General features: G+C 43.5%; 1 protein-coding gene across 1 annotated transcript in view; it reads left to right on the top strand.

The window, feature by feature from the left end:
- SYN3 (synapsin III) overlaps positions 1 to 22,121 on the top strand; it is a 199,991-nt gene that overhangs the window by 35,884 nt on the left and 141,986 nt on the right. The window contains exon 4 of the mRNA XM_065039448.1: positions 10,264 to 10,355. Coding sequence (XP_064895520.1) covers positions 10,264 to 10,355 — 92 coding nt within the window. The remainder of the gene's footprint in view (positions 1 to 10,263; positions 10,356 to 22,121) is intronic.

Below are 22,121 nucleotides of genomic sequence, written 5' to 3'. Positions count from 1 at the left end.
TTCTTAAATCTTATTGCACTTGAGCTCCTTATAAAGGAACTACCTTCAAATGGCTGGCGAGTGGATGAGGACCGAAGTGGACTCTTGATCTCTGATGAGTTAGACCCAGTAATGACCCTCGTCATCATCAGTAGGTAGCTTATTGCATTTCCCCAAGGACTTTTTCAGGGTGACTCTGCCAGTCTATCTCTTGAAAGCCTTTACATAGGCTTAATTTCCATGTTTGAGAAGAGGCACCAAATTGCTCCAAGCAGAGACCTAAAGGCTGGCATGACTCTGGGGAGGCATGACCATTGCCAGACCCCTTGCTGCTTTCTTTGAAGACTCAGCACAGTGACTGCAGCATCGCCCAAGGGAATGAAGTGCTCACTGCTGGGTAGGAGAGTCAAGGAACAATAAACAAGGGCCTCGGCCCCTTCCCGTTGCCCTCTCCCTGCCCCTCAGATCAGGCAATTAAGACTTCATGTAGTGGGCAGGGAACTGCTCTCGACTCCCCCAGAGTTGGAATCAGAAGGGATGATCACTTTCCCCAGCTGGATCCACTGTCTATCAAGGGAAACAGAAGCTGCATTGTCAAGGGCAGTCCTCAAATTTGACCTCAGGCCCCTCCACATATCACAGAGGCCAAGAGAGGGGCATTTCTTTCTTCAAACTCTGACTTTTTTTCCCTTCTTTTTTTGCCCATCCATCCTTGCTCAGTATTTCTTGATATCTACTTTTCATTCATTGCTCCTTCCCTGATTATCTGGTGCCTTCCTTGCTTCTTCATCCTCTTCCTCAAGCACAATCCAGGAGCCTAAATTGTTGTGGAACAGATCCCCTGAGGTTGAATGAAGACCCTCGTGACCTGACAAATGTTTTTCCACCATTTTATTACGGAAAAAAAAAAAAATCAGGAAAGAACTGTGTTTGCCACCCTGGTCCATATGTAACTCTTGTGAGTTCCCAGCTCACCAGTCTTCACTACTATAAGTGTCCTGTGAGCAGCACACAGACTGTGCCATGGTGCACAAACCCTATCCTGCCTGTTCAGTTCTGAATAAACTCTGCACCATGTCAACTTTGTCTCTTGGGGACCTCTTGAGACACTTGGTCTGCTCCATAAGTTCACCTAGTTTTTCTGTTTTCCGTTTGGTCCTGCTTCAGATATCCACACATTATTGACTCAGAAATATAGTTTGCCTTAGGAAATTTTTTATGTTTTATAGGGAAAAAAATACTTTTTACCTGAAAAAAAAAAAAAAAGTTTGAATGGCAGAAAGCAGTGAAAGGAAATATCCAAATGTTAAATATGCTTGAAAAAACACACTGGGAAGAAGTAACTGTTCTGTTTTTTCTGACCATGTTAATTTTTTGGCCATTCTTCCAGGATGCTCTGTAGCTGGTTTAAATCAGAGAAAGAGTTTGCCTTGTTGCTTTTTCTCTTCCTCTTTCCTCTCATCTCTATTACTCTTAATTCTTTCTCAACAAACCATTTCAGCAATCTTTGGGGGAAGCAAGGTAAGATAGTAGGAGACCTTTTATTTTAAGTCATGACATCACTTATTTGTAATGGAGCAGGAGTGCTGAAAGCAGCACTGTGTCTCCCTCTCTCAGCAACGGGAAATCACTTATCTAATCTGGTTATACACCCCTACCAGCTCTCTGAGGTGCCTCTCCCCCTTGGCCGTCATCCGAGGAATGCAAGACGTATGTGATCATGCTGCTGTCTCACTCCGTCTATCCCCCACACCCAACACTGTGGAAGGCACTAACTGATTTCAGCTGAATTGGAGAAACAGGCAGAAGTTTCAAGATACTGAATTTCCACACGAGCTGAATTCGGTTGCTATTAGACACTGGGTAATCTGCAGGGAAGAGACTGTTAAATGCCATCCTGCTGCTCAGAGAGTTGCCTCTGTAAGTCTCAGTTCATGTGAAATTAAGTTTTATGGACTCTCATATAAGGTTTTCTGTTTTTTTAGCGTATAAGTGAATGGCGTGACCTTGATACCATGTTCAGTTTTGGGCTTCTCAATACATTGAGGTGCTGAGCAAATTCAGAGAAGGGCAACAGAACTGGTGAGGGATCTGGAACACAGGTCTTACGAGGAGCATCTGAGGGAACTGGGGCTGTTTAGCCTGGAGAAAAGGAGGCTAAGGGGAGACCTTATCGCTGTCTACAGCTACCTGAAAGGAGGTTGTAGCATGGGGGGTGTTGGTCTCTTCTCCAAAGTAGTGAGTGATAGGTTGAGAGGAATGGCCTCAAGTTGTACCAGGGAAGGTTCAGATTGGATATTAGGAAAAACTTCTTTACGAAAAGGATTGTCAGGCATTGGAACAGGCTGTCCCAGGAAGTGGTTCAGTCACTGTCTCTGGAGATGTTTAAAAGACATGTAGGTGAAGATCTTAGGGACATGGTTTAGTGCCAGTGTTAGGTTAACAGTTGGACTCAATCTTGAGTGACTCTTCCAAACAAAATGATTCTGTGATTCTACAATACCACCCTCGAGCCCTTGATCTTCAGCGTGGTCCATTACCACTAGCAAGAGACAAGAGATGCTGTGGGGACCAGCTGGTGTCAGTGACGAGGAAACAGCATTGTCAAGAATGCTGTGATGGGTACAGCCTTTCCAGCCTTTGCTGTCCCCTGTCATTCATTAAAATGACTGTGAGGCCTGACTTAGTTTCCACCTTTGTTTCTCCTCTTCTAATCTTCAGCTTAACACCCCAAACCCATGTATTAGTGTGCTTTAAAGGTTGATGGACTTATTATTGCCTACCCTTGATGAAAGCCTGGGCATGCAATGCCTTTGCCTCCACCCTGCTGGCTGCTGAGGCAGAGGTGCAGGGCTGAGAGAGGTCTAGGGGGTGGGAAGCAACTGCAAATGCTCTCCTGCATCAGGGACCCTTTTTATTGCAAGGCAGTTTGGATTACAATTTGATTACTTGGATATTTTTCCACTACAAGTCCTTCTCTAGCAATGATAGTCATTCATAGGACTAAATGAAACACTGATCAGAAAGAGAAAATCTGTTTGACCTATTCTCATTAAAATCCCGGTGGTTTAAGTTTTACTTAGTGTGGGTAAACCTCTAAGATTTAAGGAGCAACTGACTCTAAAAATACTGTCACTATTTTATACTAAAAATAAGATCCTTAGATGTTGATCTGTGTTGTTGCTTTTACTTGCCCTCTGATTTCTAGCTTTGAGAACTGCAGTGTATACATCTCCAGTTCTTTTCTCCAGAATTACAAATGCTACAGAAATTATTTTAGAAGTGAAGAGTATACGTTTGATTAAATCGCTTGAAGGCTAAGTTGATCTTAAAGAAGAATCTTAAAGTGCCACAGGAGCTGACCACCTTGCTTTTAGTGTTTCCTGAAGTTAATTTTGCTTTTATCTTCTCAGACCTTCACTGGACAGAGGCCAGGAGGCATTAGGAAACATAGTACATTCAGAAAGAGGAGGAATTATACGATAGGCCTTATGCTCTATCATATGTTTTCCATCACTAGAGGCAACTGACAGTAATTTAGTACCTCCATCCCCACCGTCTCTGCCCTGTTCCAGAGAAAACCAAGCCTTGCATGCTCTGACGGTGTCATATGATTCTGGGGTTTCCCATATAGATCATATGCCAGGTAGGCTTCTCCTTGGGTGGTAGGGATCCCCCATGCACAAGGTGGATGCCTCATAGAAGTTCATCCCCAGCACACCCAGGTACATGCAGAAGAGGGCAGGACAGCTGGAGCTGAGACCTGGGCAACCACAGACCCATCAGACAGACCATGACACTGTGGGCAGTGGCCAGATGAGTGGGACACTTGCCACCTGTCTGGGAGAGAGATGCCCACAAAGCAGGAGATGTGCAGAGCAGGCTCACTGGAATGACCGTGGAGACCTGACTTAGGACGCTGAAAGATTTCAGTTTGTTTATCCTGTGAAAGGCTAAAGGAGACACAGCTGCTTCTAACAAATACGGTGGTTTAAGAAAGGGTTTTGTGAGATGGTGCCTGCAGTAGCAAGGGTTTAGGCCCTATGGCTCTGGTGGGCTTTGCCAGTCCTGTGCCCACATTGACCAGTGAAAGCACAGAAGGGAGAGAGAAGAGCACAGACCCAGCAGGCAGGAGCAAGCAGAACATCTTAGAGAGAGTCTGTCACCTTTGGAGTACCTTTCCTTCAGGTATTTCCTAAAGGCATTTTAATCTATTCAGATACATCTTTCCTGGCATTGGCTAATTGATGGTGGAGGGGATGAAAAGGGTGAAGGAGGATTGATGAGGTCAGATGGTTCATCCAAATTTTTATTCCTGTTGTTTGTCCACCCGTCTCCTTCCCACTGTTTCCTGCTGTTACGAGGTGAGTCCGTCTGTCCGTCTGACATGCATTCTTCTTGCACAGCTCATTCACTTGTTCCTGCTGTCTGGTTTATTTTCAGGGAATGATTATTCAGTGAACTCCTATGTACATGCTTCTGGAAAAGTCTTGTGGTATAGATTATAACTCCGTTGGCAGCATTGTCAGGAAAAAAGTTGTACTTGGCCCTCACAGAAGATAATTGTAATACAAATCATGAATTCCAGCTCCATTGTACTTCCCGTCCTAAAGAGATATTTTCATGAGCGACATAAAGTGGTTCTTTCAAAAGGTAGAGTCTGATAGGCCCATGTGCGATGAGAGGAAAACTAGCTTCTCATCAACTAACTGTATAATTTTTATTCATTATATTCTTAGGGTTTGGGGTTCTTTTTTCCATCTGAAAGCCTGAAAGCAGTTCAAGAACAGCAACAGCAGTTCTCATAGCTTTGTCACATACAAGCATTCAGAAACCATGAATAAAGGGAGCTGGAGAAATAGCAAGAATTACTCAAAAATAATTAATTTCTTAAATAGTATCTTCATTTTTTGTTGTTTTTGTTCTCCATTGACTTTTGGAGGCTTAAAGAATTCCTGCTTTTTACATATTCACACAGAAGTCTAATATAACTTTGTGTCTTCCTTTTAAGTAACAACCAACCAGGGTAGTTTTTAGTTAGGTTGTGGACACGTGAGAGATTAAAAAGCTCAGTAGTTCAAAATACCCAATGTGCTTGTCCCTGCATGGACACACTAAGCCTGTCTGTTTAAAAAACAAACAAACAAACACACCTTCCATGTCTCCAATACACAAAGCCCAAAGCCTGTGTTACATCCCTATTCCTGCATTACTGTGCCACACTGGAGATAAGCAGACCATTGGCATTTGGTCGAAGAGCAAACGGGGATGCTTTCCTGGGGTTGCCCCTTGACACACAGGCTGAAGTTTAATAAAGACAGCTACAGAATACCAAACTTTTCACAGGATGGTTGAGGCTGGAAGGCACATCTAGGTGTTTCCTAGTCTAATATCCTGCTCAGACAAGGTCATCTTGAGCAGAACGCCCAAGACCATAGTCATTAAGGTGATCAGTATCTCAAGGGATAGAGAGTTCAGAGCCTCTCTGGGAAATCTGTTCCAGTATTTGATCACCTTTACAGAAAAAAAAAAAAAGGTATTTTCCTTATGGAATATAGTGTATTTCAACTTGTGCTCATTGCCATTCTTCCTTTCCCTGGGCACCACCAAGAAAAGTGTGGCTCCATGATCTATACTACCTCCCTTCAAGTTTTTATAGACACTGACAAATCTCCCCCCTTATGTACCAGTCATCAATGGCAGACACACAAGATGGGAAACTGAAAACAAGTCAGTAGCCTGGACAAAGCAATGCAAGGATTACAGCGGATCTCAGTCAGAATATGAGTTAAAAATAGAATCACTGTTGCACTTATGACAAAACTATACTGGAACATATGAACAGTAGTATTATATGGAAGTCAAGTGGCCTGATCCTTTCATCTCACTCAACAATGATCAGGTCTCTGCTGAAGGATCATAGTGAGTTTGAGTCAATGACTACTGTGCTGCTAAATGTCACCCACAAGAAAACCTTATTAGAATGGGGTTGGTTTTGTCTGGGTAAAAAAGGAAGAAAAAAGAGTAAGTCTTCACAAGAAATCTTCAGGTTCTACAGGAGGAAGTAATGGGCAAAAAAATACAAGCTTTAAAATTAAGCAGGGAGATTTAGGTTGGACATTGGAAAACTTTCTAAGACACAGATTACCTGAGAAGGTTCCTCATCTGTGGAAGAGACAAGAAGGTTATGTAGTATCTGCAAACAATGGGAAAGGTAGAGCTCATCTGGCACAGGAGAGAGACTATGCGATATCTTGAAGCCCTTCCAAGCCAACTTTCTGTTATTCCACGAAAAATGCTTAAAATACAGCTTGAAAATGTGCCTCCCATGAAGCATTAAAAGGTATGATGTCATGTTTTAATCCCAGGCAGCAACTACAGACCACGCAGCCGCTCATTCAGTAACACACCAGTGGGATGGGGGAGAGAATCTGAAGAGTATAATTGAGAAAACTCATGGGTTGAGATAAAGACAGTTTAATAGGTGAAGTAAAAGCAGCAGCACACACTATCAAAGCAAAACAAGGAATTAATTCGCTGCTTCCCATGGGCAGGCAGGTGTTCAGGCATCTCTAGGACAGCAGGGTTCCATCACATGTAATGGTTACCTGCGAAGACTAATGCCTTCACTCCAAATGTTCCCCGCTTTGCCCTTCCTCCAGCTTTATATATTGATCATGATGTCGTATGGTATGGAATATCCTTGTGTACAGTTGGGGTCAGTTGTCCCCCTTCCCAGCCTTCTGTGCACCCCCAGCCTCCTCGCTGGCAGGGCAGGGTGAGAAGCAGAAAAGGCTTTGACTCTGTGTGAGCACTGCTCGCAGTAACTGAAACATCCCATAAACCCAAAACAGCCCCGTACTAGCTAGGCTGAAGAAAATGAACTCTGTCCCAGACAAAACCAGCACATATGGCTATCAAGCCAGGCACTTCTACTGTCTAATGATTTAAAATAAGAAAGTACTCCTTGTTTTATTATCAGCAAACAAAAACGGAAGCTCTAAAATAGCTCACCAAAAAGATCTCCAGCACCTAGAGAATACTGATGGGAGAAACCGAGAGTACCTTAAGATTTAATCCAAATGATCTGGAGAGATTTCTGAATCTGAATTCCTGAAATAGGTATTTTTAACAGAACTATCCTCAAAATATCTGTGGGCAACCTGCCCAATCTAGGCCTCACAGACATACAGAATATTTCTACTCCCATAGTCTGTATTACGTTATTCTTCAAGACAGATCATGTCACGTTTGTCACACATGGTTCAGTCTTGGGCTAAATGTTTTTGCAGCCACTGGCACCATTGCAAAGCAAGTATAAAACACCATCAGGGTAAGGTAATGCCTTCTTATATTCGATGAATCCTAATGCGAATGACTCCACAAGGCCACGGGGAGCTGGGCTCTCCTGTTTTATGCATAGTTACCTGTCACTCTATCTGCACAGGCTGCTTTCAAAGCCCTCTTTGTCTGCAAGGTAAACTCAGGCTGGAGATGATCTCAGACTTGAAATTCCAGCCAAAGGAAGTCATCAGGCTACAAAACCCGCAAAGTTAAAAATACAGGGAACGCTGGAAAATAAACAGGAAACAATTTCTGCTGACTGAAGCTTCTTCCAAACGCCAGCTCGCAGTGGCCTGTTGGATGGGACAAAGCCGCTACATGAAAGCAGCAACAATCCTTAACTTAGTCCGTGAAATGCCAGGAAAAGATTAGGATTTTTCCTCAGCTGTGATTGTATTTCTGGATGTTTCGGGGACAGGGTAGTGCTCTGGGTTTGTTGAGTCCCCTGGGCCACATACTCTCCATTCCTCACACTTTGCCAGGGTGCCCTGGACAATGGTTACCAAAGGGGATTTCTCCCTTTTTTGTGGCTCTTGACATTAGCAAGCCTGAAATTGGTCCTGGCAGCTTGGTATCAAGTACTTACCAGTTCAGGGGATCCCCAGGCCTGTTTGGACTTCAGGTGTCTGAACACAGCTTTGTTTGGTCTGACTGCCTCAGGGACCACCTGTCAGGCCAACTTAGTTAGATTGTAAGTGCCAGCTACCAAATGAAGACTGATGATTTTTGCCCCCAGCAAAAGAAAGTGTTTAAGCTCTTTAGTACAGAACTCTTACGGAAAAAAGCTATGGAAGAAAAGCATAAAAAATACGAAAACACAGACCTAAAACTTCCTTCTCTTGCTCTGGTTTTCACATTAGAGGAGGCATCCCTCAGCTGCAGAAGCTGAAGATCCAGCTTAGTAAAGCTCTGCTTTCAGAGTCGAACATCTCTAAGGCGTATGCAGATGCAAAGGCAGGAAAACCATCTATCCTTTCATCTCCCCAGTCTATAGAGCCTCTCAAGGCCACGTGTAAGCTAGCAAGCAGGTATGCTTTGTCCAACTTACCTTAACCTGCTGGGAAGCTCACTGGTGGTACCCAGAGCATCTACTCTTGATAAATTCGTTCAAGGTGGAGTCCTCCCTCCCTACGTCTATTGAGGTTGTTCAAATGTATGAAATGCAGAAGCCTTTTAGAGGTATAGATTTTCCTCTCTCTGATTCAATGTGATCACTGAAGAAGCATGGAAGTGGCCAAGGCAGCAGCCTGAACCACTGCCATTCCCTGTGTGTGTGTGTCTGTATGTGCATGTGTTTCAAGTAGGATTTATTTCTTGGCAACAGGAATTTTCCCCCTCCTTTCATTGTAATTGGGAGTTACAATGATGTAAGAGCATGCAAGGGTGTTACATTGAAAAGTTTATGCAGGGCAGCAGACATAAAGTCTTATTACATCATCAGGTCACCAGTCCACAGCCGTTGCTTTAAAATTATGTGGATTTAAGGAAAAAAAAAAAAAGCTAGAAGTGGTATTTTCATTTGTCATCTGGCTTCTGAGCCTTTACAGGTGCACTAGTTCTCGATTGGCAAGTTTTTTCCATGTGTTCATGAAGATAAAAATGCTTTTTAAAATTTTGGTTGGGTTTTTTGGTTTGGGGTGGGCTGTTTTGGTATAAAAGTGGCTACCTTTTGGTTCCAGCTAGTAGAAATGTCAGAAGAAGATTAAATAGTACAAGGTTCTTAACAAAATCACAAGCATTAGCAACACCACCTGAGTGCTCTGATGTTAGGTAGCCACTAGTTAGAAGATGATTTTGCTGCTGTCCAGTCTCCATCATACTAAATCTGAAAGAAATGAATTAACAAGAAAGAGGAAAAGAAAAACTGTTTGAAAGGGAGAAGACTAAGTTTTCTGTCTCAGAAAATGAAACTTGTTTATTTATATGCACAGGCACTAATTTAAGATTCTGGGTCTGTACAGCTATGTTTGCATTGTGCTGGAAACGGAGGACTTGCATGGCACAGCAATAGGCTATTCCCATCTCGGGTCTACTCATTTGCTCAGAAAGGACAGGGTTAAGATTTGGAGCCCAAGACGAGTGCTGACCAGCTAATCCTGCCATCCTCCTCCTGCTGAGAGTGGCCTGAGACCATCGAGTCTCACTGTCATTCCTATGTGATGGGCAGCAGAACCAGCGGCTACATGAGGGATTATCACACCTCTCCATCAGTTAATCGCTCTGATTTGTGTCTTAACCTTCACTGACACGCACTGCAGTTGTAATCACCTCTGTGCACATTGCCTTTTTCTCCCTGTAGCTTAAATATTCCTTGTCAACCTTTCCAGCCTTGTAAGTCGCACCTCTTTTAAAAGATAGAGTGTTTTAATAATTGGGCAGTACTGTTAATAGCTTATCCAGCTTTACTAGCCCTTTAATAGTTAAAGTCTTAATAAGTAAACCACATCAGGTGGGTTTCTCTGCTTATCACCTTCCTGCAGCATAATTAGGCTTTTTTGCTATTTAGGGAGGTTTAAATCTTTTCTATTGGGTTTATAACTGGCCAGTGGCACGACAGCCAATTCAGACATAAATCTAAGCAATTTCTCCAAGTGGAAACTTGGAATTTGAATTCAAATGACCTTACCTCTTTTTATTATTATTATTCTTTCCTGTATGTGTTTTTCAGCTTGCTCATTCTTAATTCCTTCTATACTTATTACTGCAATAAGCCTAATCCTGTATACTTGTACACCCCAAGTGTGGGAACCGTAAATACTTCTGCAGTCTCTCCAGAGCAAATCAGCTGTAATTAGATCTCCCGTTGCCTCATGGAAACAAAAAATTAAAAAGGAAAATAAGGAAAGGCATGCTCCAGCTGAAGACTATTCTGCATCTGTGTCTGTGTGTTTGTGTCTCTGTAGTCCTCAAGTAACGCTCTGTCCTTTTGTTCTGCTGCAGGCTGAGTTCTCCGAGCTGAACCTGGCTGCTTATGTCACGGGTGGCTGCATGGTGGACATGCAGGTCATGAGGAATGGCACCAAGGTGGTAAGGTGAGAAACACTAACTTTTCTTGAAAATTTGGCTTCCTGAAGCAATGTTGGGGCAAGCAGGATGACCTCAGGGTCTGAATGGTATCTGAACTAAGGCGACACAGCCCTGATGACTTCAAGGTTTCCTCGAAGCTGTGGAAAGACTGACCTGACTCTGGTGGTTTTATATCAGGTCTCAGTTGCACATTATGATGTACAATCATTGTTTCCAGTCCAGACCCTTCAGGCAACCACAAGTCCCTCCTTTTCAGGTTCTTTTTAGCCTCAAGCTTCTAAATAAAAGTGACAATGGATCTTCCTTTCCCTTGATTTTTCTCTGCTTCTGTGTCAACTAACCCTTATTGTAAACAGTGGTTTGCATTTATGAGTCTGCCTGTATTAGGTCCTGATCCCAGTAGACAAAGCCTTTCCATGATCATGATCCTTGCAGCCTGGTTTGCTTCAAAAATACTACTTTTTTTGCCAGAGATTCCTAATACTCTGGCCTTGCCCTGTGGTATGTCTCAGAAGTAATACCATATCTCTGTTTGATGGCATTGCTCCCCTTTTTTCTGCCATCAGAGTGCTTGCAATTTGGAGTTAATGTTAGAGACATTCTTACTGGTGCTATACAAAGAGCAGTGTGTTATATCTGTGTATGATAGTAAAATGCCTCTGTTTACACAGCCTTGATAGTTATTACTTTTCACCCTTTTATTCCCAAGCCTACATCTTTATGAGTTTGTCGTTACAACTTCCGACTCTACATTTCGTCTTTGACACAGTAGCTTGTCTTTGTTCGTGTTGAAATCTCATTGCTATTCCCAATCTGTCTTTCTAACCTTCCAACCTCTCTACTTATTTCTGTACAATTCCTTTGTGTTTTTCAGTGTACACCTTGTCTCTGAGTATAACATTGTTCACACATTTAATCAATGCTTTTGTCTGTTTGCTTCTAGTTCAGACATAGAGACACATAATGTAGCATGCAGGAATATTTCTGAAAGGGAGCATTAGAACAGCTGAAAAACAGTGATTTTGAGAATGCTAGCCTCAGTTTAATTTCTCAAGACATAATTTCCAGTCCAAACGGTGCAAAGCAACACTTGTCACTGTCAATTAGCTATGACTGTGGTCCATCAATCCATTTCAAGTCTTGACAGCTCTTACTATATTGGCAAGTCTCTATTTGTTCTTTGGTACAATTTCACAAGTCTCTGCTAAAAACTTTAAAGGTTGAGTCTGTTATATCCATTTGCCTTCTGTCATCCCACAAAGTCTATGTCCTGTGAACCAGCTGCTGGAGCCTCCATCAGACAGTGTGCCATGCTAATGCACTCTTGTGTTCACTTGCTCACAGCACTGGAAGGTTTCCCAAGAACCATTTCCTAGGTTGATCACATACTCATTTTCCTTCCCATGCCTTTCCTCTCAAAGCCATTCATGCGTCTGGCAGAAAGATCTTGAGCTATTAAACTGAAATTGAAGACAAAATTTATTTCACAAGAGTGTCTGGGGCATGGTGTTCATATTTCTGCTTGCAGTAAATACACAGGTATTCACAGCTAGTGCTTTTGCATGGCTATTTTATTGTGAAAATGTGTGGTTTTATGACTGGCATTAGTTCAGCTTTTTTTGTTTTCTTCTATGCATGTTTAAGGACACATGCATTTGTGTGGTGGGAGGTGAATTTGGCAAATAAGTGCTTGTCTGGATACCCAATATACATGGTATGTGTTTTCCACGGTTTGTTACAGTCCTTACAAGCCCTAGGCATTTGTTTACAGCCTGTGCTGATGTGCCCCTGTCCTGCCATCTCCACAAGCTTAAGAGCTCAGGCCAGCCAACTTCCATAGCCTCTCCTACCAATGCTTCAGAAGTTACAGAAATAAAAATTCTTCTTCACTTTAGAAGGTAAATTACGGAATTTACTGCTACTGAGCTGTGTGGGGGCCCCTCAGTTCATCCACATGGGTGCAGCTTGCTTCTCACTCGCCCCAAGTCCCCCTGTCCTGCCCACAGCCATGTCCTGCATGACCACAGACATCTCGCAAGGTGCCCAGCCACATGAAGGTGCCACGGGGGACACCCTCCACTCACATGTGTGCATCAGCTCTCCTGATGATGATGCAATCATATACATCTTGTTTCCATCACTCATTAGGCCTCTGTTAATTATTAAGCAAAATAGTCACAAGTCAGAATGTTTCTAGATGGTGAGATAGTCATCGTGGTTTTTGAATACTCAAAGTCCTTGGAAATCCCATCAGCAAGTTACAGGAAGGAAATACAACAGCATCTTGCTAACAGGCAGATTTGATGTCCACCTGCTGCAGGACTCCTGGCTTCTTCACACTCCTCTTCAATGCAAAGGCAATAGATCATGGCCGTTTAGTTGAAAGACAATTAATATAACACAGAGGATTTAAAATTAGTTAAATAATAAATGTTTCTGACAACAAAACCAATCATAATAAAGAAACCACTGGGCTATTCTCTCCAGTTTGAAATTAAGTTAATTGATAAACTATCTAACAATGTATTAGACTATTAAATTCTGTCATTTTGCAGGACGTCTCATAGTTATTTCTTTAAACATCCTATTGCATGTTTAAATCAAAGCTCTGTCTTTGCTGATTCCTTGATCCTTCTGACACCTTGTAGTTAGGGCATTCTTTCTGACCCTGTGCCAACTGATTTGAACTGCACAAGGAAAAAATTGTGGTTGTTTCACCTGGAAGATAAATCCCCTAATGACAAGGTATAGCAGTCAGGGATCCCTACACTTGCCACTTGCCTAGGGCAAATTAAAAAAATAAAAAAAAGAGCTTTACAAACTTTATTGACTTTATTGTTAACTAAAGACAGCAAGGAACTGGAAGTATACAGACCTCCATGACTACTTACTTGCGTATCTTGAAACAAGTAGGTACAAGTAAGTTGGCAAACAACATAACTGTAGCCAGGCATTACTTTGCTTGCCTGATTTTTAAAACACATACGGCATCCAGAGCTTAATTTTACAGTAACAGAATTCTGGGTCTCCACCTCCTCTTTTTTAGCTACTAAGTTCTGCACATCTGTAGGATGGGGCAAGGGATTAGATCATCTCAGCGAAATATGCTACTGGAGAGAGAGACCACCATCTCACAAACCTAAAAAACTGCATGTGTTTTTTCTGTGCCACTTCCACCATGGCATTGTGGTGGCTCCATCAACCTATTCAGCACATTTGCTTCAGAGTTAGAAGAAGTCTGGCATATCTTGTGCAGTCTCTTTCCTATGTCAGTGCCCTGTAACACATGGCCTGACTGAAGACAGTGCATGGAGATGAGCTGGGCACCAGGAGCAGTGTGGGCCTCAGCCAGGGCTGGCAGGGGTGAATCAAACACACATCGGTTCTTGTTACACCAGCACTTCTTTGGGTACAATTGGCACCAGAGCTTACCCAGTGAAAAGGTAAATATGGGAAGCAGGAGGTGGCACTTACTCATCCCAAAAGATCCATCACCAACTTAGACATAGCAACCCATTTAACCGAGGAAAGGAATGATTTCTGGGTGCAAAGGCTGGACGACTAAGCAGTTTGAAAAAACACATATGTGGGCTGACGCCTGCTTTTAAATTACCCAGGTGGATTCTTCATCCTCCTTGCAGAGCATCCACAATTTCCTTTTGCACAGGTCTACACACACACAGAGTGAACTGTCTGGAGTCTAATTTACCTTAGAAAGCTCTTGGGCTGTGTCACCTCTGCTGGGGTTAGATGTAAGGAATGGGCTTTTCATTTTCACTTTTCTTCAGTTCTCTGAAGGGCTCTTCATACCAATGTTTCCACAGTGCAAAGAGGCTGTCAGTGCTGGCACTGCACCCATCCTGAGCTCCATTTATGCTTTCAGGATATTATAAAAGTGTCTTAGTATAAATGAGAATTTGGGCTGTCTCTGTTTCTGACAACTCTTAGACTCCCAAACTATGACCTCAGCCTCTGCATTAGATTAAATGCAGTTCTGTGTTTGCCTTTTGGGCTTTGCAAGCCTTCAGCTATTAATTCCAGTAGATGTGGGAATAAGGCAGGGATACGTTGAAAATCTGGACAGCTTCCTTATGTGGGGAATACTAATGTCTTTGGGAGCATTTCAGACTTTTAAGGATATAAATTAATCATGCACCAGACTGCTCTCATCTCCTGTCTCCCTGTGGAGCTGGTTCTTTTGCCATAGGAGGTGATTATCCAGGGGAGAAAGCACATTTTTGAGTGTTTGCATGGGACCTACCACAGTGGTGGCCATACCATTTACAGTGTGGTATGCAGACTCAGCATAATACCATGGTATGGACAAAAGGTGATGGACCAGGAGATGCCCAGGGGCTGAAATGGGGAGGGCTCTGTGTGGAGCAATGGCCATGACAAGAGAGGAGGGGTGACAGCACTGACAGCAAAGCAAAGAGCACGGTGACAAAAAAGCTGAGCACGGTGGACAAATCTTTGCTGTGAAGAAGGATCTCTGCCCTGGAGCGGTGTTTAGTCCTACAGGACTTGCCTGAATTTGGCCAGTCTGTATAAGCCTGGATGACATGCCCTTGTCACTCGCAACTGTGATGGGGTCAGCGAATGCTCCGATTCCTCCATACAAGCCCATTCATTCCTTTAATTAACACAGACATTCCTGTTGGTTCCAGCTGATTCAGCGCTTCTGCTACAATCTGCACTCTGGTAGTCAGCCTGTTGAATCACCATCCCAAACAGACCTGAAAGTGCTTTTTTCCCAAAACTTATTTTTGCACTGCAATCTGAAGTACAATCACAGCATGAGGAAGCAAATACTTTTACATGGGGGGAGCAGAGAAGAAACTGGCCAAGCCAGCAGCAGGTGTTTTCCCACTGTTCAGCACTCGCAGACCCCAGGACACATGTTCTGGCTAAAAAAGGTCTGCCTAGTCCAAGATGCAAGACTCTTTAAAGTCCAATTATGATACTGTCCCCTTCCCACTGTACCTTTTCCCAGCCCAGTGGGTTCACCCACCCCACAGGGCCATTCACAACCTGCTCCCTGAAAGAGACATTTGGGTTTTCTAACCTACAAGGGCCACACTTTCTCACCACACGTTAGATACACCTTGCTATGAGATGGGTATTTTCTTCTCTCTCAAGGACTTATTCAATAGTTGAAAGTTTCTTGCAGTTCTACAGGGAGAGTATCTAGGGAGGTCAAGGTACTGTCGCTGGACACTGATGTAGGACATAATGGTAGGCAGCAGGTCACTTTCCAGCTTCTGGAAAGGAGGAAGCTTGTGTCAAAGAAGGACCCTAGGGTCTGTCTATTCCCTGTCTTTTTTAATTTAAACTCTGTTCTAATGGGGATCTTTTTTAGAATGTCTCTTTCTGTTTTTTTTTGTTGCTTCTGAACCAAAATTCTGAAAACTTCTGAGATGATGTAGATGGGAGAAAAAAAAAAGGGGGTGGCAAAGGGGAGAGGAAAGGAGAGAAACTGATTGGGAGAGTTTAGGTTCCCAGAATGCAGATCAAAAAATATGTTAATTGCGTAGTTCTCCCAAGATTCACAGAAAGTGCCACACCTTATAGTACATTATGTGCTATATATTTAACACTGAACAACATTTGGGCAATGTTTTTCTATCGATGGTGTGGCAATCTGTAAATGTAATAGAGAAGGGCATGTAACAGCACATGAGCTTTCTAAAGTGCACTTCAGGCAAAATATCAATGTGCCAATTGACCACTTCCCTCACCTAAATACCCTGCAGAGATAATGGGCTGGGACAAGGTGTCAAATAGGGTAGACCCTGGCAAGCTGCAGTTACACACAAAGCAATTTAACACCTCCAGTAAACATTTATAAACCAAGAAATTATTCCCACATGGGGGATGATTTACCATCGTCTTTCACTAATCTCTCCCCTCCTCACCTGCCTGTCCTCCTCCTCTGTTTTTGAGCAGGAGCCTAAAATGAGAAGAGAATTTGGGGTGTGCTTATTTATGTATTTATTCTCGGTTGCTTCCAGCTCAGCTCCTGCTGCTGAACAGCTGCCTGGAGGCCTGCTTCTCTCTGCAGGGTTTACTGATCTCCCCGATGAATAATGTCCCCCCTCACCTCCCCAGCAGCTGGCGCCCAGCCGACGTGCAGGCAGGATGCTGACAGCTATTGGGAAAACATTTGGCATGCAGGCAGCTGCCAGAAAGCAAAAGTCACTCTGAGCAGACCAGGGTGGGGAGCATCTCAGAGACTAAACTACTCCCTGGCCCTTTTCACATTTACAGTAATTCTTTCCACTAAGAAATGTGCTGCCAGAGCCTAGAGCTCTCATTAATTAGTTAATCCTGGAGTGAATGCAAGAATGATTGAAGACTGTTGGACTGTTGTAGATTGTTTCAGTCTTGATCGGCTTTTCTTTTTTTTTTTTTTTTTTTCAATCCTGCCTTAATTTGTCTCCTTTCTACATGGGTTTTTATTAACATTTCTTCCAGGGAATGGCAAACAGAGAAATGAAGGGCCAAACCCTGCTGCACCTGCACTATACTAGTTGACATGGATCTTTATTAATGGCTTTATATTGGAACAAAATGCAGCCTCAACAAGCTCATGGGTGGCAACAAGTTGGAGGGTGAGGAGTGTGAGAGATATGCCAGAGGGCAGAGATGCCATTCACAGTGACCTCAAAAACTGGGGAAATGGGCCAACAGGAACTTCATGGAGTTCAATAAGGACAATTTCAAAGTCCTGCAGTGAGGGAGGAATAACCCCAGTACTGCTGCGGGGCAGCTGAAGAGAAAACAGCTCTGCACAAAATGATCTGGAGGTCCTGTGTGCCCTTGTGGGGAAAGAAGCTCAATGGCTCTGTGGGCGGTATTACAAGAGTGTAGCTAATGAGACACTATTCACATCTGGAGTACTGTGTCCAGCTGTGATCTCCCCAGTACATAAAAAAAGGCATTGGCGCACTGGAACAAGTTGAGTGAAAGGCCACCAGACTCATTGAACTGGACCAAAGACATCCAAGGAGAGACTGAGAGATGGCTTTGTTCAGTCTGTATAGAGGAATGCACCTACAGCCATCAGGCAACTAAGAGGAGGGTGTAGAGAAAATGAAGCCAGACTCTTCTTGAAGGTGTACAGTCAAAGCAAAAGAAATAACAGTCACAAGTTGAAGGCAGTGAAATTGCAATTAGATAATTTAAAAAAACCCAACTTCCACAGTGAAGGTAGTCAAATACAGGAACAAGTGCCCAGAGAGGCTAGGGGATCTTCATTCTTGAGAATATTCAAAATTTGGCTCGACGAGACCCTGATTGACCTAATGTCCCTTTAAAGTTAGCCCTGCAATGAGCAGTTTGCTGCACCAGATGGATCTCCAGTGATCCTCTCTGATATAAATTACTCTATTACTTTATTCTGTAATGTTGGAAAGTATTTGGACCACCTTCTGTAAAAGCTTTGGGTCACAAGCATTTTGGAGGTAAGCGGCTGTTGGCAGGTGTGTTTGTTACTTCTTTGAGAAATTGTCTGGGTCTGCATGTTTTCCGTTGTCAAGGCTGATCAATTTACAAGTAAAATATAAGGGAGAGTTAGGAGACTGTGACGGTACAGTTTGGAGAGTGTGTGACATGCAATTTTGTGGTTCCTTGACCATTGGTCTGTTGCTGAGAAGCAAATCAGAACATCTTCCAGGACGTCTTTGACTGCCTATAGTGGTCCTGGTAATACTGCAGCTATGACCCCTGGTTCCTGCTGCTTTTGCTACACTGATCTCCCTCACACCCCATGGTTTTTTTGCCAGCCATTTTCTATCACAGTTCCCCAGAAGACCCCCTGCTCCTTTCCTCCACACTGGTAAAGAGAGATCATTCTTTATTGTGTTGCTTTCTTGTTTCTCTAAAACCAGCTCTGCATTACCTTATTCGTATATAAGTCATCACATTCATTCTTTCCCTGAATAACTTCAGCAGAGTTTACTTCTTTCTGTGGAAAAATATGGCATGAGGTTTTGACTGAAATTAGATTTTTTTTCTCAGCAAATTTCTCATTTTACTATTACATCCAAGGTAACTTTGAATCTACCTTTGTGATAAGTGAAAATGTCATCGATTTCTTCTTACTTTTCAGTAATGTAATAACAATAGTAACAACACCCAAATAAAGCACAAAAATAACTTGTTCTTGTTTGTTAAATCCCATTTTCTGTTAGTTCTCAAACACCCAGGGTGCCCGATATTTGAAAAGACTATTGCATTTCTTAGGTAGCTGCAGCCACTTATGGCTTGGACTTGTGCCTCAGAAGCTTGCCTGAAGGCTCCATTAATTGCCAGTAATGCAAAGCTTGTTGTATCATATTGCTTAATTGCGCACTTTTCTTCCTCTTCATGTCAGGCCAAGCAGATAGGAAAGGTTGTGGAAGAAAACTTCCTCAAAATGTGTTGATCACTGGGAAGTGTCAGAAAACGGAATAAAGCCCCCTTGAATAATGGAGAATAGACAGAACCTGAAGTGAGGATGGGCTTCTTCAGTGTACAAGGAAGATATTTTTCTATTTACGTGAAGGACCAAGTGCCTTGTAAGACTGACACTCTTCTTAAAGAGAGCAGGAGAGCCCATCCTTCTCCCACAGCACAGAAAAAACCCTCTCTAAATCTATCATGGTACTTAAGTATAAAGCAGGCCTACCTTTTAGCTGCAGGTGATTATCCACAGTGACTGAGGTTGAAGAGATCATTAAATGGTATTTTGACAACACCTATTCTTGTGTGTTCTTTCTTCACACCCATGAAGCTCTTTGTGCTTCAGTGAGAAAAGCTGAAGGATCAGGAAGCAAGCCAGACTTATATGCAGAAATAAGAAATAGGAATTCTCTTTAAGGCATGAAACCTCCCAGCAAGATTTGCTGTCATCATCTTGTCGACCCCAAAGCAGGCTGGTGACCTGCTTTCTGAAGATAAATGTTATCGTTGATCTTTTCAAAGCTGATATTCTTCTCATGATTAGAGAAGTTAGACACATGGTGACCAGAATAGCTACTGCTGCTCCTGAGATGTTTCACTTTCATACTTAACATCAAGAATCTCTTAAATTGTTTTATATTCCCTCATTTCTGACAAAACTATTTCCAGGACAGCTAATGCTGTCAGAGATTTAAGGGTAGCCGGGTCCAACCTAAGAAATTATATTCTGCAGTCAGATCACTTTCTATTAAGTATATTTGATCTAGGCTTTATACTTAGATTTGTCTGTCCAGTTTTACCACTGAGAAAGAAAGAGACTGCTAAAATGCATTGGAACAAGTTGAAAAAAAAGAGTTAGCTAAATGCAAATAAGCATTCTGCGCTACAGTATCAGAGTCTGGGCTCAGGACTGGCGGCACTAGCAGCTACCCAGCCAGACACTCGTCATCACCCAGGGGTGACTGACTTGGTAATCACTGGCCAGTCTCAATTGCCAGGAGGAGAGGTAGGCTGAGTGGCTGCCATGTGCCTTGGCTAGCATCTGGGACAGGGAGGCAACCACTGCAAAGTGAGAAAGAGTCACAGGGACCTGTGGGGGCTGTTTCACTTTGGGAGCGGTGGGAGCAGTCATGCACCAGCCAGAACACTGAAAGGCTCATGTTGCTTGTGGCAGAGGCTGTTTCCTGCGGCAAGATGAGCTGAAAGGAAAGCACCTTTCCGTTCCAGAGGAAAATGAAATCTCACCACCTATTTCTATCTGAAAATGAAGCTTTTCCAGTCTCCTGGAGTTGTTGGGGTTTTTTTTAAACAACGGATTCTTCTATTTCTACACCACTCTGGGAACATGTTACATGCATTTTGGTGGCCTTTATTTCACCAGGAAGTGCTAGAAGCCAAACTCTAAAAGAGAACTGAGCTCTCAGGGTCTGAGAAATGGCTTCTGTAAAAGGGTTGTGGCCAAAGATGGTCTCCAACTTTCTCCTGGAAGCTTCATGCATCTGGCTATCATGCTAAGGAAGATTTGTACCTTCAGGCAGGAGTCTGCCATGCAGCCCAGGAAGGGCACCACACCAACATGCAGAGCACAGCTCTTTAGCAACATGTTTTAGATCTGTGGTTTAGTTTTTGTTCCATTTACCTATGCCATCTCCCTGTCCATTAGATGTTTGAATGGGCTCTCCTGTATTCTTTCTGTCACCAAACCCATTCTTAAGACGTGTCTTTAGCAGGGGGCTAGGTACAGTTTTATTCAGGACCATATGTCACCTAGGCACTGGCTGGACAGATTTAGTGAAGAGGAAAGGTACATGCTCCTGCCACTGCTCTCCTAGTCCTGCAGGACTCGGGTGCTTAGGACCTCAGCACAGTAGGTGCTACTGAGTTTGGCTCTCTCAGATATTTTGGCAATCGTGTTTCAAATGTGGGACTTCTGCCTGACCTGTCTGTCTGCCAAGGATTTCAGCTTTCTGTCATGGGAGGTGTTATTGGGTTGGGTTGAACTAGCAAAGAAAACAGTTATGCGAGTGGCTATTCCAAATCCAAGGCTCGCTGTGTTAGCTGTGTTATCTTAAGCTTTACGGTCTGAGAATGAGCAGTAGCTTGCAAAAGTAATCTACCAAAAAAGCAAGAATCCCTGTTTGAAGCAATTAAGCTCTTTTCACCCCAGACCATTTTTATCACCAGTTATTCAGTTTTCACTGCCACCTCCCCTACCATGACAATTAATTTCCCTTTTGCTGCCTGCTATCCTTCCAGCCTCTTGCCTCACATTTTGTCCCTGGTCTCTGCTTCTCTGTCACAGATTTCTCGCAGACTCCAGGGCTCTCCAGCTGATGTTTATTCGCAGCTAGTCCCGGGCCCTGCACTCCTCTGCCGTGTTCTCAGTATCCATGGGAACATCCTCATTGTCCCGCTGTTCAAAACAGGGATTCAGTGTCCACCTTTGCTTTAAAGATTCACTCCTCATCTGCTGCTGGAGAGAGTACTCTGCCCTATACACGATGCAGTTTAAGAGTAGGCTTTTCTACATTAATTCTGTATTCTTGTGTCCATCTCTTAATCTGAAAAACTCTTCCTTTGCCAGGATCTGAAAAGACAGGAGCTTTTTTTCCGAAGCTTTTGGCTGGCAGAAGTAAAGCCACTGAAGGCAGTTTCCCAGCCACTGTGTGTCCTCCCCGCTAGCTGGCCATGCTTGTTTTCACGCTTCATCCCCACCACAGCACAACAAGCCCACCCCAGGCTGGTTGGGGAGATGTCCAGGGGCAAATGCTGCTGCTTCTTCTGGGGAGACCAGCGTGGTGATCCAAATCATAACCATGCAGCCCCAGTCAGTGCTGCTCTGTAAGGCAAATCTGGCAAAAGGCTTGAGCTGTAACAGGGACCATTTTCTTCTTCACAATGCTCAGAAAGCTGAATGGAGGAGCGACATACCTGAAGCTCCTGCCCCTCCAGGCACCGCAGCTGCTTAGTAACTCAGTGCAGACATCAAGTCCTGGTCCTAGGAAGCTGATTAATCCTTCCTGAGGACCTGTGCCTGCCTCTGGGGTACTTTCTACATGGCAGTTCCAGCAGAATGGAGCAGCTCAGGCTTTCCAAGATTAGTATTCGCTGGCTGTTTCTCAGCAGGGGGTCACTGCTTGCTTTACCCCCATTGACATCAGGGAGGTCGGTAAATCAGCCTCACAGTGATAGCCCAGCCCTCCCGATGCACATTGTGCATCTTGCTGCTGGAGGAAAGCACCACCTTTGGTGCCAAGTACGCTCGGGAACATGCCTGGGTTTAAACATACTCCATGGGAGGGAGTCACAACATTTCCAAAGCTTGGCCT

This window comes from Columba livia, chromosome 1 (genome assembly GCF_036013475.1).
Source record: "Columba livia isolate bColLiv1 breed racing homer chromosome 1, bColLiv1.pat.W.v2, whole genome shotgun sequence".
NCBI classification, from domain to species: domain Eukaryota; kingdom Metazoa; phylum Chordata; class Aves; order Columbiformes; family Columbidae; genus Columba; species Columba livia.
The sequence above is the reverse complement of the archived record's forward strand: the minus strand, read 5'-3'. Positions and strand labels throughout refer to the sequence as shown.